The sequence below is a fragment of the Panthera onca genome, chromosome E1 (assembly GCF_046562875.1).
Source record: "Panthera onca isolate mPanOnc1 chromosome E1, mPanOnc1 haplotype 2, whole genome shotgun sequence".
NCBI lineage: Eukaryota > Metazoa > Chordata > Mammalia > Carnivora > Felidae > Panthera > Panthera onca.
The window spans coordinates 58,786,976-58,801,903 of NC_138352.1; the positions used below are offsets into that span (position 1 = coordinate 58,786,976).

At 52.6% G+C, this 14,928-nt stretch overlaps 1 protein-coding gene across 3 annotated transcripts; it reads right to left on the reverse strand.

The window, feature by feature from the left end:
- Positions 1 to 1,065: 1,065 nt before the first annotated feature.
- Positions 1,066 to 14,869, reverse strand: DUSP3 (dual specificity phosphatase 3). Of its 3 annotated transcripts, none has more exons than XM_078437106.2 (6): positions 14,796 to 14,869; positions 14,480 to 14,531; positions 13,365 to 13,440; positions 12,445 to 12,604; positions 9,584 to 9,810; positions 1,066 to 4,895 (listed from the first exon to the last, which is right to left on the reverse strand). In XM_078437106.2, the coding sequence occupies exons 3-6, from the start codon at positions 13,369 to 13,371 to the stop codon at positions 4,690 to 4,692; spliced, it is 600 nt and encodes a 199-aa protein (XP_078293232.1). In that variant the 5' UTR covers positions 13,372 to 13,440; positions 14,480 to 14,531; positions 14,796 to 14,869; the 3' UTR covers positions 1,066 to 4,689. The 3 variants fall into 3 exon arrangements, with proteins under 3 accessions (XP_078293232.1, XP_060501944.1, XP_078293231.1); XM_060645961.3 differs by having other exon boundaries at positions 14,414 to 14,531; XM_078437105.2 differs by having other exon boundaries at positions 14,252 to 14,531.
- Positions 14,870 to 14,928: the final 59 nt, after the last annotated feature.

Sequence of the window (14,928 nt, forward strand, 5' to 3'; positions counted from 1 at the left end):
AGATTATATTTGTCCAAAGAGACTGGACAAATAACGAGTTAGTCTAGGTGCCTCTGCTACGGGGAACGAGAGATGAAAAAGGTTTTTTTCTGTCATGGAGAAAAGGCACCCAACTCTTGAGTTTTTTATTCGGAGAAAAAGAAAAAAAGCCAATGTTTACCATAAGGGAGATAAAAGCTAATGGTGGAGTCCAAGGCGTCTGAGGGTGGGGCCAGGTTTGGGGACTGCCCATTTGCAGGACCCCCCAAACCCTAAAAATGCCACCCAGTCATCTTCACGTGAGGCCACCTTGAGACTGTCACCCCCAGTCTCCTACTGTCTTGGGAACATAGATCTACCTCCCTCATTTGGGATGGGCCACTCTAGTCAAGAATATTCCAGTCAATTATCCCTCACAACAGCTGCAATTTTTAGAAATTAAATAAATAAAAAGATTATTCCTATCACAGGAAATTTCTGGTATAGGGAAGATGTTTAATAAATATCTACTGCATAGGGCACCTGGGTGGCTCAGTCAGTTGAGTGTCCAACTCTTTTTTTATGTTTATTTATTTTTGAGAGAGACAGTAAGAGCACAAACAGGGCGGGGGGCAGAGAGACAGGGAGACGCAGAATCCGAAGCAGGCTCCAGGCTCTGAGCTGTCAGCACAGAGCCCCACGCAGGGCTCAAACCCACGAACCGTGAGATCGTGACCTGAGCCGAAGTCAGACGCTTAACTGACTGAGCCACCAGGTGCCCTGGAGTGTCCAACTCTTGATTTCAGCTCAGGTCATGATCTCGAGGCGATTTGGGCTCTTTGCTGACAGTGCGGAACCTGCTTGGGATTCTTTCTCTCCCTCTCTCTCTCTGCCCCTCCACCCTGCTCGTTCTCTCTCTCTCTCTCTAAATAAATAAACATTTAAAAATAACGAAATAAATACCTACTGCATAAATACAATCATCATGGAAATGAGAACTAGTTCAGGAGGGCTAATTTTTAGATGATGCTTATTTTGAAAAGTTAGAAAAAGCAAACAGAAGAGCAGGGAAGAAAATCAGCTGTGGTAAGAAGGACAAAAAGACCATTTCTATGTAATGTAAGACATTTATTTTGGTTACAGTTAGTGTTTTAACACTGATTTGTGATACAACAGACGTTAAGCTTACTTTCCTTTAAAACCAATTTAATACCTTCCCCTTTTCTGCCCAGAAAATTCACGCTTTCACAATCAAATCACCCTAACAGCTGGCAGGAGGTAAGTTAAGCTTCCGACGGATCTGCTCTCTCAACCGGAGAGGGTTCCTATTTCCAATCAGGATAAAACCTTGACTTGGAAAGACCAACACTGTTTGTTGGCTCTTCGGTGATTCCTGACACCGGTTTTACGACAGAAAATTTCCTGCGAGGAAAGGTCGTATCTTCATATTATAAGATCAGTGCTTATTTTAATTAAAACATTAGCATCTTAACATTAACTTGTGACACAAAAGGCACCAACTTTCCTTTTCAAACCATCCATCACCATGGGTGGAACACAGTGCCACCTGCTGGTCATCATGTTATTACAGACCCTATAATTTCCAGGTGGTGGTAAATTCCAGGTGGGGGTTCTCAGAGAACCCTACAGTGTCAGAGCCAAAGGGACCTGAGAGGTCTTCTAGATGGGCCCCCTTGTTTGACAGATGGGTGGTTTCTGCTCTCCAGATAACTCAGAGTGGCAGGGAAACAGACCAGCCTGTGGAAAGTGTACTGCTTTAGATTTGAGAAGAAAGCCATTTGGTGCTCTAATTCGACCTATGTGAGGGTCTGCTAGTCAAAGAAGGGATCAGGTCAGGGGAGGGGGTAAGGGCACCCTGAGTTCCTATTCCACCATTTCCCAGGGGTAGAGAGCTGTCCAGAAACAGCTTCCACTCACAGCTGGGCATATGCTGGCTCTTACACAAATAAGAGTTTTATTTTACTCAAAAATTAGGAGCTAAATCTCATGAAGTAAATACGGGGTTTCTGGGACTAAAGACTACCAAGAAATCCCAAATTATCAGCATAAAAGTAGCCCCAGAGTAAAGGCAGTAATTTTCTCAATGGCCTTTTCTCCCTCATGCCCCCACAAAAAGGCCTTCGAGAGGTCTGGTTAACTAGCCTAAGTAGCTGTGGCCGTCCTGTGGGATGACCACTGCCTAAGTGTGGGAGGGGGAACCCTGGCCCCCCAGCCCCAGAGCCTCTTCTGGAAGCAGAGCAGAAAGCTCCAACTTAGGGATGCTACATGTTTCCTGGAGGAAGAGCCACACATTCTAACCGAATCGGGGACCCACGTTTTACTTCTGTTTCCTGGAGCAGGGATGGGTTTGTACCAACTCCCTCCCACCCGCGTGCAGACCCCCTGGGCAGTACAGCTTGAACCACCGTACTCCATCCAGAGCACCGACCGGCTCTTGTGCACACAGGCTGGGTCAAGGGCATGTTCAGGGCACCTGGGCACTCCCAGGGAGCTCCTGTCTTGGGGGAGGAGGGTAGCATGAGACAAAGAATTCAGCTTCAGGGAGCAGCAAACTTCAAAGTCTTGCCTTGGCTCTGCCTTAAGAGGCCGGGACAGCCTGGGGGCCATGCCCTCCCTCAGTCTGAAGTCCAGCTCCTTTTTCTTAAAAAAGGTAACCATACATGAAGAAGCTCTACCAACTAGATCGGGTTACTGAAAGGATCAAGTTAGATTACGTGGGACAGTGCTCTGGAAACCGTGAGGTGAGGTACACAGGTTAGAGAGGATGGCCGTTTCACTTAGGTGGGTCTACGTGGGCAGTCCGGTATCTGGAAAAGACGACAGACCCTAGTTTGTCCAGGGTGACTGTGGTCACTGAGAAAAGGGACCATGCAGCAACAGAGGTCACGACACCCATGAGGCCCTGCGGCACCCTGCTTCTCCTTGTCTGGCCGGACGTTCCGGACGTTCCCGGTCAACTCTTGAAAAAGGCACATTCCTCGCCTCGACAGGTCAATGCTGCCGGAATTCAAATTTAAAACGGAATTTTTAACTACTCAACAAAAGTCCTGGATTTTTCCCTTCAGGCCTTCTGGGAGCTTGATACGCCCACCAGAACAACACCCCGCACACGTCTGGTGCTCAAAAAAAAAAAAAAAAAGTTTAATTCCACCAACTTTTATAGACCTCTACGTGCTAGGACCTGGGGGTGTGGCTGAGGGCCACCTCTCTGCTGGCAGGGAACCTGGAGAGACAGGAACGCCTCACTTTCCACGGTGACGGTCATGGAAAGTCCTAACAGGACCGTGTTCGAAACAAAACTCCTATATTCTGACAAGCGTGTGCACGCGTGTGCTAGTGCGTTCCGACATCATCCTTACAAAGTCCTAAAAAAGGCTGTTCCTGTTTGTGGTTTGCTCTACCAGCAGTGAAGGCTCCATTTGGACGCGCCGCCGTGTTTCATTTCTGCCTGGCTGAGTCATTTTTGCTCCCGGGGCCCCAGGCTCGCTCCTGGCATCACAGAGCCGTTAAGAACTACCTACAAGCGGGCACGGTGAGGAGCCACTGGTCCATCCTCTGCCTGTGTTTCTGAGACACACACCCCCCGACACACCCACACACCCACAATGTAATCGGCCAACTTCCTCCCGTCCTTGGAATAGCAACCGAGACAAGAAAGCAGTTAGCACGAGAGGCTGGCGCTGGCCAACACGGTCATTCAGGGCAAACCCTTTGTAATTCTTCAAATGGTGGGGTTTTTAAATAGGCTGGAACTTCAACACTCTGTTTTCTAAAAAAATAAAAATAAAAATAAAAATAAAAATAAAAATAAAAATAAAAAAAATAAAAATAAAAATAAAATAAAATAAAATAAAATAAAATAAAATAAAATAAAATAAAACCATGCCCAAGGCATCGCGCTTCTAACAGACCAAGCGATCTGAGAGCAGTCCAAGGGGAACATTCCAAAGCAGGGGATTCTGAACGCAAGTCCTCCAACGATTCGCATCTTAAAAACTATTGACTTAGGGGAGTCCTCCAGGGGGAATCTGTTTGCCCCTCCGAGGGCCTCTTCGTTTAGGTATCTTTAATCCTAAGGAAATAATTACAATGCGGTCTCTTCATGGGAATTTCCACCCGCTAACAACCGATGGCTTCTCCAGGCCAGTTCAGACCTCACGATGGGCCTCTGCCTCTGAGCAAGGTGCGGACAGCTGGGAGGAGCAGGGGGAGACAGGCATGGTGGAGGGAGAGGAGCCTGCGTTTGCATAGTTCCCTTACAGGGCTCGAGGTGCGGGGGTCCCCGCTCAGGAGAGGCCCCAGGGGTGGATGGTAGGGAGCAGCGGGGAGGGAGGCAGGGGGCAACGGAGGTCAGGAGGGACCCCTGTGGGCATCTCGAGCCTTACACTTGCACGGACCTCCTGCCTTCGGTCATCCAGGAGAAGGACACATGCCACACGCCTTCCCCCTCTGCGCCCCCACCTCAGGGAGGGGACATCATAAACTGCAGGCACAGGACACACACCAGGGAGCAAGAACGCCCTCCTTAGCAAGCTTCTTTATATGCCCCCCAGGGGGAAAGTGGCCCAGGGCTGTGTTGGGACAGACTTGTGGGCGAGTGCCTGGTGATGCTAGGAGCAGGGTGCACTGTGTTTCCTAAACATGGTGGCTTGGGACACCTCAACCGGGGGCTCCCCTGTCTGCCTCTAGAGAAGAGGCGGCGGGAGTGCCCTAGAGTTTCAATTTCCCCTCCTTGACTAGTCTGTCATTGAGCTGGCAGAGTTGAGCCAGGAAACCATCGTTGGGGCCGATCTCACGGTTCTGCCTCACGATGCTCAGCGCAGACTTGACATCCATCTTCTGGCGCATCATGAGGTACGCGATGACTAGGGTTGGGGAGCGGCTGTAACCTTCCCGGCAGTGGACAAGCACCCGGCCTGTAAGAAACAGGGACACGTGAGCTGGAGCTGGGGCCATCCAATCACAGAAGACCCTAGTCAAAACTCTCCTGGGGGCACCTGGGTGGCTCAGTGGGTTAAAGGGTCTGACTCTGGATTTCGGCTCAGGTTATGTCTCAAGATTCTTTTTTTTTTAATGTCTATTTAATTTTGAGAGAGAGACAGAGACAGAGTGTGAGTGGAGGAGGGGCAGAGAGGGAGACAGAATCCGAATCGGGACGTGGGGCCCGAACTCATGAAGCATGAGAGTATGACCTGAGCCAAAGTCAGACGCTTAACCGACTGAGCCACCCAGGCACCCCTGATCTCACGATTCTCGAGATTGAGCCCCGCATCAGGCCCTGTGCGGACAGCACGGAGCCTGCTTGGGATTCTCGCCCTCCCCCTCTCTCTGCCCCCTCCCCTGCTTGTGCTCTCTCTGAAAATAAATAAACATTTTAAAAAATGAAAAACAAAACCAAAAAAAAAACCCTTCCGGGGAAATGCAAATGAAAAGTAGAGTAAGAAGCCATTGTGTCCCCACCAGAATGACTCAGTGAAAAAGACGGAAAACACAAGGCGTCAGTCAGGCTGTACAGCAGCAGGACTTCCATCTGTGGCTGCGGAGGGGGCTGTGCGTTAGCACAGCACGCCAGCAAACTGTGGGGCAGTATGTGCTCAGCCTGGACACACGCGGCCCCTACGGCCGGGCGGGAACGTGCGCACACGTCCACCAAAAGACACCAGAATATTCACAAGGCAGCGCCCGTCACCATAAGCCCCGCAGGCATCTCCCAAAGGCCCACCAACGGTAGAAGAGATAAGTACCAAGAACGAACACCAGAAACAACACAGATGAAACACACACAGGGCATCTGGGACCCCATGGAGCAGGAGAGCGGGCAAACTGCTCTGTGCTATCAGAAGTCTGGATGGTAGTGGTGGGGGGACTGGGAGGGAACACGTGGCAGGCTTTCTAGGGTGCTGGTGGTGTCCTGTTTTCGGATCCGGGGGCTGATACGTGGGTGTGAGCGGCGCACTGATCCACACGCCTGTGATATGGGCGCTTCTCCTTATGAAACTATTTCAATCAAGAGCAGATCATGGAAACCACCCAAATGCCCGTCAACAGGTGAACGGACAAACCGGTACATCCACATGTTGGAAGACTACTCGGCATTAACAAGGGGCGAATTGTTGATACTTGCAGCAACAGGGATGGAATACCCAACAATTACGCTGAGTGAAAAAGGCCAGGCCAAAAGAGCGTACATATAATTCCATTTATACAGAAGTCTACGAAACATATACTCAAGTCTGATGACGAAAAGCAGACCAGTGGTTGGAAGGTGGAGAGGGGCAGAGCGGAGAGGTCACGAAGGCATATGAGGAAACTCCAGGCAGCGGGGGAGGGGATGGATGTGCTCACGATCTTGTTTGTGGTGATGGTTTCACAAGTGCATCCGTATGTCAAAACTTCAAATTGTAGGTTTTAAATAGGTGTGATTTACCGAATGTCAATTATACCTCAACAGAATGGTTTAAAAGATAAAAGAAACATGCATGTCAACTACAAACACAAAGACAAAAATATCAAAACACACCCAGGGCACTTGGGTGGCTCAGGGGGTTGAGCATCTAACTCTTGATTTTTGGCTCTGGTCATGATTTCATGGTTTGGTTTGTGAGTTCGAGCCCCACGTCCATCCGGCTCTGCACTGACAGTACAGAGCCTGCTTGGGATTCTCTCTCTCTCTCCCTCCCTCTCTCTGCCCCTCCCCAGCTCGGGCATTAGTGTGCACGCGCTCTCCCTCTCTCAACATAAATAAACCTAAAAAAAAATAATAATAATAAACCACACCAACAAAAAACACCCTCATGGCCCTTCAAATGGCCCACGAGGACCTACTAAAGCTGGCCCCCCACGTCCAACGCCATCTCCCCCTATCCCGTTATTAACGTGATTAACGCTATTAACGCTATGACCTATCTAACCCCACGATGCCTCAATTTCCTCATCTGTGTTAAGAGCACCCATCGCATGATGTTGTTAGGGGACTGAAGGAAATGACATATAAAGCCCTTAGGCTAGAGGGGCGCCCGGGTGGCTCGGCCGGTTAGGTGTCCGACTTTGGCTCAGGTCATGATCTCGCGACTCGTGGGTTCGAGTCCCACACCGGGTTCTGTGCTGACAGCTCAGAGCCTGGAGCCTGCTTCAGATCCTGGCTCTCCCTCTCTCCCGCTCACACTCTGTCTCTGTTTCTCAAAAATGAATAAACATTAAAAAAAAAAATTATTTTAAGCCCTTAGGCTAGAGCCTGGCACATGTAAACACTCAATAAATAACTATCATCTGGCATCAGGAGTCCTCTAGTGGCACCTAGTATCTTCCACTATGGCACCCCAGCTCTATGTCCCTGTTGGCCTTGCACAGATCTACCCCTCCTCTGCCAGACTGTGAGTTCCTTGAGGGGAAGGCCTGTGGGGTATTGGTTTCTGGATGCCCTACCATCCCTCGTATACATTGGTGTTCGATGAGTATTTGCTGACTAGCCAAGTAAATGATTAGCCACCAATACATGTAGACTGCCATTACTTTGAAGGAAAGCGGCTGGTCCAGGGTCAAACACAGTCTCTTCTGTTCCCATCACCCCACCCCCAAAACATGACTCTATTTCCCCAGTGCCTCCCAAGCAGGAAGGGGAAGGCCTCCACTTTCCTGCCCATTCACTCTCCGGCCAGTGTACCCAAAGTCCGCAGAGCGGGGGAACTCCCATCCATGCCCCGACCCTGGCAAGGGGACCATCTGCACAGAGGCTTCCTCATCACCTGGAACAGACTCAGAAGCCCAAGACGCACAGAACCAATGGGGAAGGGGAGGGCTCGACTCCCATCCTTCCAGGCCCCACCCAGACGCCATCCTCCTCCATAAAGCCTCCTTTGATCTTCCTGGCTGGAAACGACGGCTTCCTCCTCTGAGCACTCCTGGCTGTTCCCACTTCTCCAAAGTGATGGACACCTGGTTCCCCTGAGCCGTGCACACTGTTGGAGGCCAGTGCATTTCTGTTGACTCACTCGGCCAATCAACCCCAGAAGCATTTACACTTGGCATTAGAGTCCTTGGAATTCGTTTTTGTCACTCACTCGGTAATTATTTGCAGCGTTGTCTGCTATGTGCCCGATACTACATCAGGGGCTGGGGAGACAGACAGGGGGACCCAGTGGACCCAGCCTGAGGGCAGGCTTCATGGAAGAGAGAACACTGTGCCCAGCGATAAAACGCAAGGTGGAGTTTGCCAGATGACAGGGTAGGGAGAGGCAGAGAGAAATTTCCAGACTCAGCCCACGTGGGCTCCTGCTAAGACAGGAGGTCACAAGAAGTCAAGCTATGTTCCTAGTTGTATGGAAAGAGGAAACAAAGTCAGAAAGCTCTAAGCTCCCCGAGCGGATGACCAATCCATACACAAGATGAGCAAAACGCACCCCCTTACCTGTGCCCCTTGTTGCCATCTACACAAGAATTCAGTACAGCCGAAGCCGGGGTTGGGGGACACAGGAGACCACGAAGGGCCTGACAGTGAAGTCTGCAGATTCCCTGCGTGATAACACTTCCCTCCTGAGCCCCAGATACGCCATAATCAGCATCTGGTACAAACTGGTCATTGGAAATCATTCCGGGGCGGAGGCCAGGCACAAGAAGCATTATGTAGCAGAGACAGCCTAGAATCAGGGGGACGAGGCTGACCGTGCCTTAATGGGGCGGGGGGGGGGGGGGGCACTTCCCCTGAGAAGGTTGTGGGGAGGGGAGGAAGAGGCTGGGGGAAGCAGCTTGAAGGTAAAGGCAGCTGCTGAGAGAAGTAAGCTAAAAGCAGAAAGGGCAAGAGGCCCAGCCTGCTCAGCTGACGTCTGCCTTCTGCCTTCTAGGATTTCCCCCAGGGACACCTTCCCTGACTGCCAGTTCCTCACCAGTTCTGTTTCAGTCTAAGGTTTGGGAGCATTTAGAAAGTAGCTGGAAGACGTGGCCCATGGGCCACAGCTTGCTGAGCACCAGCCTAAGCCAGTCACGGCTGCCCCCATTCCTCTGGCCAGGCATTCATGTAAGCCAGGTCCAGCCAGCGAGATGTGAGGGGAACCCTACTGAGGAGTTTCTGAGGACCATTCTACTCTTAAAAGGAAGGAAGGAAGGAAGGAAGGAAGGAAGGAAGGAAGGAAGGAAGGAAGGAAACACATGAGAAACAGACGGCGGCCTCGTCTTTCGCTGCACTTTGTCCTGCTGGGATGTGGTGACTAGGTCTGCCACTGCCGTGGTGGGACCACTAGGGGACTGTCCAGCACGGAGGGCGGCAAGAAAGAGAGAGGAGAAACACCTTATCCTGATGCCATCACTGAGCTGCTGAATCAACCGGCCCCAGAGCTCCTTCACCTCAGGACTTCTTACCACGGAAGATAAACTGTTATTACTGAAGCTATTTGAATTGGGGGCATGTGGGGAGTGGCTGGAAATGAACTCTCAGCCAAAGTCAACTCAAACACAAGGACCCCAGGGCTGCCACCCGGTGAAAGGTTTGTACGTCTTGTGTAATGTAGCGCCACTTGATAGGTTCCAAGAGGAAGCCCACTGCGGGCCTCTTTTCCAGAAAAAAATCCAAAGTTGCCTTGCACTGTTTCCTAGGAGGCAGGTGCCTTACCGTTCTTTTGAGCCAAGGCCTGGTCAATGAAGTCTGCAGCCCTTTCAAAGTAGGCGCTGAGGTTGAACTCCTGCGTGTCATTGGCTTTGATGCCCAGGTAGGTGATGCCGGAGTCCTTGTAGAAGTTGGCGTTGGTGTTGACGTGCATGAAGGACCTGCCCTCAGCAGCATTCAGAACATGGGTGATGCCTAGTTTCTGCAGCTTGGGGATGTCTTGAGCCACAGACCTGGACAGAAGAGAGCAGCAGAGAATGATTAACTGACCCAGTGGCAGCCCCAGGGGGAGGAAGACAGAGAAGATTCTAAGTCTCTTGGCAAAGCAAGGAACCCTCCACGCTCGGCCCCTGCCAGCTTCTCCCCATCTTATGACCCACCTCCCTCACGCCAGCCATATCTAATTACCGGCAGCTTCCCCAAATAGACTGGGTGGTTTCATACCCGTGTTGTTCCCGCTCTGGAATGCCGTCCTCTAGCTTCTCCATGGACACACACCCTCTCATTTTTCACCACCCTCTGCAGTATGTCCCGGTCACCCCTCCATTCCATCTGGCATCGTGTTCCCTATGCTGAGGCGGTGGTAGAGCCCAGTGGCTAAAAATGGGCTCCAGAGCCGGACTGCCTGGGCTGAGTCCAACTCTGAGACTCGCCAGCCAGGTTAACCTTGAGCAAGTCCCTTGACCTTTTTGTGACTCCAGCTTCCCCGTCTGTAAAATGGGGATGGTAACGGCAGCTACCCCCGGGGGTTGTCATTGAGTGTTAAATGTGCTATTGTGTAGACAGAGCCTGACACTGAGGACAGTGCTTTTCTAAAGCCTCATGGTGCTTATTTGTTTTCATGGGCAGGCTGTGAGCTCCTGGAGGGTATGACCACGTCTGCTTCAGGTCTGCATGCATAGCACCTGCTACAGCACCTGGCACATAGTAGGTGCCGAATAACTATGCAGTGAATCAGAGAAAAAGAAGGAAATCGGCGCCACCTAGGCAGCCCCCCTCCTTGGATTATAAAGCACGGCAGCCCCGCCAGTCCCCCAGAGGGACCCTTTCGGCCACAGACCACCGACCACGGTTCTGAAGCTCTCTCGGGTGAGGAAGCACTTGGGGACCAAGTGGCGCCAACAGAACTCTGGGGGTTACAAAACATTTGATCTGAATAGTCAAAGGGCTCCTTTATTTCATCTCACAACAACATCCCAATTCAGACAGCAGTGTATACTTCACAGAAATGCCTTCTCCTACAGGATCCTGTTTGCCTATCACAGCAGCCTGTAAGGAAGCAAGGACTCGGCTTAGACTCGGGCCCAACAGGACAGCGGAAGGATGTGCTTGTGCTCACATGGGCTGCTTGGAGGCAGAGCCGGGAGGAGACCTGACGCCAGCTCTGTTCTGTCTTCCCCTCACTCTGCCTGTCATGTCCACATCAACTGCAAATCCTGAGTTCTAAAAAACAAGGCTCATACAGGATCCTCTCTGCCCTGTGAACCCTGATTTGGTTAAGGGGCTCCCAACATGCGGGAGCACCCCCCCGCCTCTCACACACACACACACACACACACACACACACACACCCGTGGCCAAGTCGAAGCCAGATTCACTAACTGGGCAGGGGATGTGTTTTCTACAGTGGCCGTCCGCACTTGCCGGTCTGGCTACCACCAGACATCCACAACCTAGCTTTTCACTTGGTAAGTGGTGGCAGCCGAATGTGGCAAACTGCTCAAGACAGTGGGTCCCAAGGGTGCCAAGGCCACTTGCTGCCTGCGTTGACTGGACAGGGGGCTGGCTTTCCTCAGAACTCTGCAATTACTGAGCCCTCTGGCTGAGGCTCTGGGACTGTTTTAGCTTGTCCCTGCTCACCATACTGCACACGGTTGTATTGTAAGGCAGTGGTTGATGAAAACAAACAACTCTGAAGGTGAACTCCCATTCACCTCCCTTCTCTGTTACTTGACATTCAACAAATTTACCATTATCATTAATATCCCTATGAATGTGCATTATACAGTGCCTGACACACAGTAAGTGCTCAATATGGTGAATGAATAGATGCAATGGAGGAGACGGTCCCCCATGAAGGTGGGACCTGCCTTATGGACCCCTTTTAGCCCCGCGATGATCCCCGTTTTTGTGGCACTCCTTAGGGTAAGCAGCAGTCCTGTAGTACAGGACAGGGGGTACAGACATGAACAAGACTTTGACCCTGTCCTCACAATCCCTCAACCACTCTGGGCCACCATTTCCCCCTGGGTAAAAGGAGAGAAGAGAGTTAGTTCTGGGTTTCCAACACGCAGACCCTGGCCCACAGAGCTCAGGGCGTTGGTTAATCAAACCCTATGTGCAAGTTAGGAAAAGGAGCGAGGAAACCCCGGCCCCGCTCTCCGGATCCCACATTTGGAGTATTCCCCCTTGATCAGGCCTGCCCAGCCGGGAAACTTCCACGCCCGATTTGTGACGTCAGCCCGTTGCCATGGCAGCGAAGGCAGACATTCCGCGGTGACCTCACTGCAGAGCCAGGCAGCTGTCACATGACGCGCGGGCTGGAGACCGGCCGGGTGACTGAGGGCCACCTGTTAAGCGATCACGGTAGCCCGACCCCGCCCAAAGCCGAGCCCCTAGCGGGTAACGGCTGCGGGCCGCACGCCGGGCTGGCCGAGCGCCCCGGGCTCCGTGCCCCCCGCGAGAGGGAGGACCTCGTGGGGCCGGGGCGGGGTCTAGCCCCTCCGCCCCCACGCACGGGGGCGGGCGGCGACTCCAGCCCCCTCTGTGTTCCCGGACGGCGACCACGCCCCGCACCCCCCCTCCCCACGCCCGCGACGCCCCCACCCCGGCTTTCGGGTGGGCGGGGCGCCCCAGCGGCGACTCACGCGTTGCCCACGTAGATCCTGGGGGTGACCTCGTTGCAGGGCTGGCTCGGCAGGCTGTAGCAGCCGCTGCCGTCCGAGAGCAGGTCGTTGAGATCCTGCACCGAGAGCTCGAACGGGCCCGACATGGCGGCGGCCGGGCCCAGCACGCCGGGGCAGCAGCCTGCGAGGGGAGAGCCGCCGGGTCAGCTGGGCGGGGGCTCGCTTGCCGGGACCCGCCCCGTCCCGCCCCAGAGGCGGGCCCGCCGGACGCGGGAAAAGGCGGAGCGCGGGCGGCCGACGCGCCCCGCGAGAAGGCGCGCCGCTGGGGTCGCGCGGACGCTCGGAGGCCCCTAGGCACGTGCCCCGGCGGAAATGGCGCCGCCCGTGTTGGGGGGGGGGCGGGGTCTTCGGCCCACCCGCGGCGTTTTCTGTACCATTATCCCCTGGGAAGTGCAGTGGCTTCATTGGACTAAACTCGGGACGCAATAAATGTTTCTATTGACCAGGCTCCTGTTGACACCACAGGTGTCGCTCAGTTTTTGCAGGATTACCGGGACACCAGGGTTGGGCTTGTGACCTCTGACTGCCTGCTGCGGGACCCGCAGCCCAGACCTCGCCCGGGGAGCTGGTCCAAAAGGCAGAATCTGCGCCCCAGCCCAGACTTGCGGAATAAGAATGTGCCTTTTACAGCACACACTCCCTTCCCCCACCGCGATTCCTACAAAGGTTAGAGTTTGAGAAGCACAACTCTGAGGCACGTTTCTTCCAACAGTTATGGAGACCCAGCATCGTGCCCAAAAGCTTGGGTTCTGCGCAGCCACACTTGGCATTCTGACGCTGGTCTCTCCGAACCTGTTTGCTATTTAAAAAAAAAAAAAAAAGGATACTATTGATGTGGGAAACAAAGACAAAAGAAAAAGTTAAATTTCCTTGCTACTCACAGCCCATTGATCAGTCCTTGAAACAGGCAGAGTGACCTTCCTCTGAGAGCTCAGCTGTCTCCACGTTGATACTTTGCTAAGGGCAAAAGAGAATCTTAGCTTAACGTTATCCACCCCCCCCCCCCCTCCTGCCAGGATCTTGTGAGTCTACTTTAAACATATAGAAATTCCTTTGGAAACTTCCTTTACCTCTACCCCCCAAGATGTATGTTAGCAATCATCCTCCAAGCATATGGCCCCAGGATATACATCTGAAAGGGCTCCTGACTTTTTTCCAACAGTAATAAATGACTTTTTCGTAACAATAGCTAGCCTCCTCAGGGTCCTGGAAATCTTGTTTCCAAAATTCCTTACAGACTTTCTCTGTCCCTGACCCCTCCCGACTTGAAAGTACATATTCAACTTTCCACAACCCCAGTGCTCTTTCTCCCCACTGGTCCTGCCCTCATGCTTTAAGAAAACCACCGATGGGGCGCCTGGGTGGCTCAGGTTGAGCATCCAACTTTGGCTCAGGTCATGATCTCGAGGTTTGTGGGTTCAAGCCTCGTGTCGGGCTCTGTGCTGACAGCTCAGAGCCTGGATCCTGTTTTGGATTCTGTGTCTCCTCCTCTCTCTGCCCCTCCCTCATGTGTGCTCTGTCTCTGTCTCTCAAAAATAAATCAATGTAAAAAAAGAAAACCACTGTTTTGCCCCAAAGATGTCTCAAGAATTCTTTCTTGATCATTTGCCCCAACATTTCCACATCATTTGTGCCTCGTTCCTAGGGTTGTTTGAAAGATTAAACGTGACGCTCAAGGAAAGCGCCCAACACTGTGCAATGAGCACTCAGTAGGTGTTCTCCTTCTACTTTAGCCAATGTAATGAGCACCCACTAGGTGCTACTACACCTGTGCTACCGTGGAGGTGAATCAGGCTCCTTTGCAGCCGGTCCAAGAGCAGCTGCCAGCCCAGGGTTGGCCTCTCCTCATTTGCTGAGATCCCACTAAGAGCGGATGACGGTCTCTGTTCTCCCCCACTGCCGACGGCAGATTACCCACACCCACTCTTACCCCTCCCAAAACCAGATGTCCTGGGAGTTCAGGAAACCTCATCCTGAGTCCAGCCCTGCCACTAACTCGGTTCTTGAGCAGCAAAGCAGGCTGTGACTCTGGACTTCAGTTTCCTCATCTGCAAAAGGAAGAAATTGGATGAGATTATCCTTCAGGCCATCTTTCACCTTCCCCCCAAAGCTGGTGGTCTCACGGCTCCAGGGGATCCATCACGGTGGAGACTAGTTAGCTTAGAGTCCAAGGTGTATAACCAAGGCTGGACTCCTCCACCCCAGCCCCCACCCGGAGCCTTCCCACCCCTCCCAGCGCACCACGCCTTTCCCCGTAGTGCTGGCGGCAGCTGCCTGCGAGGCAGGTGGGAGAGCGAGCTTCTGAGTCTCACCCCTCATCTTGACTTGGACCTAGATTAGCTTTCAAGCAGAAGCCCAGGGGTGGCCAGGTATGCTCCGCCACTCCTCTTCCTTCCCCAAGACCCGTCCCTGATGTCATAACTGGGTAACTATGACAACATGTCA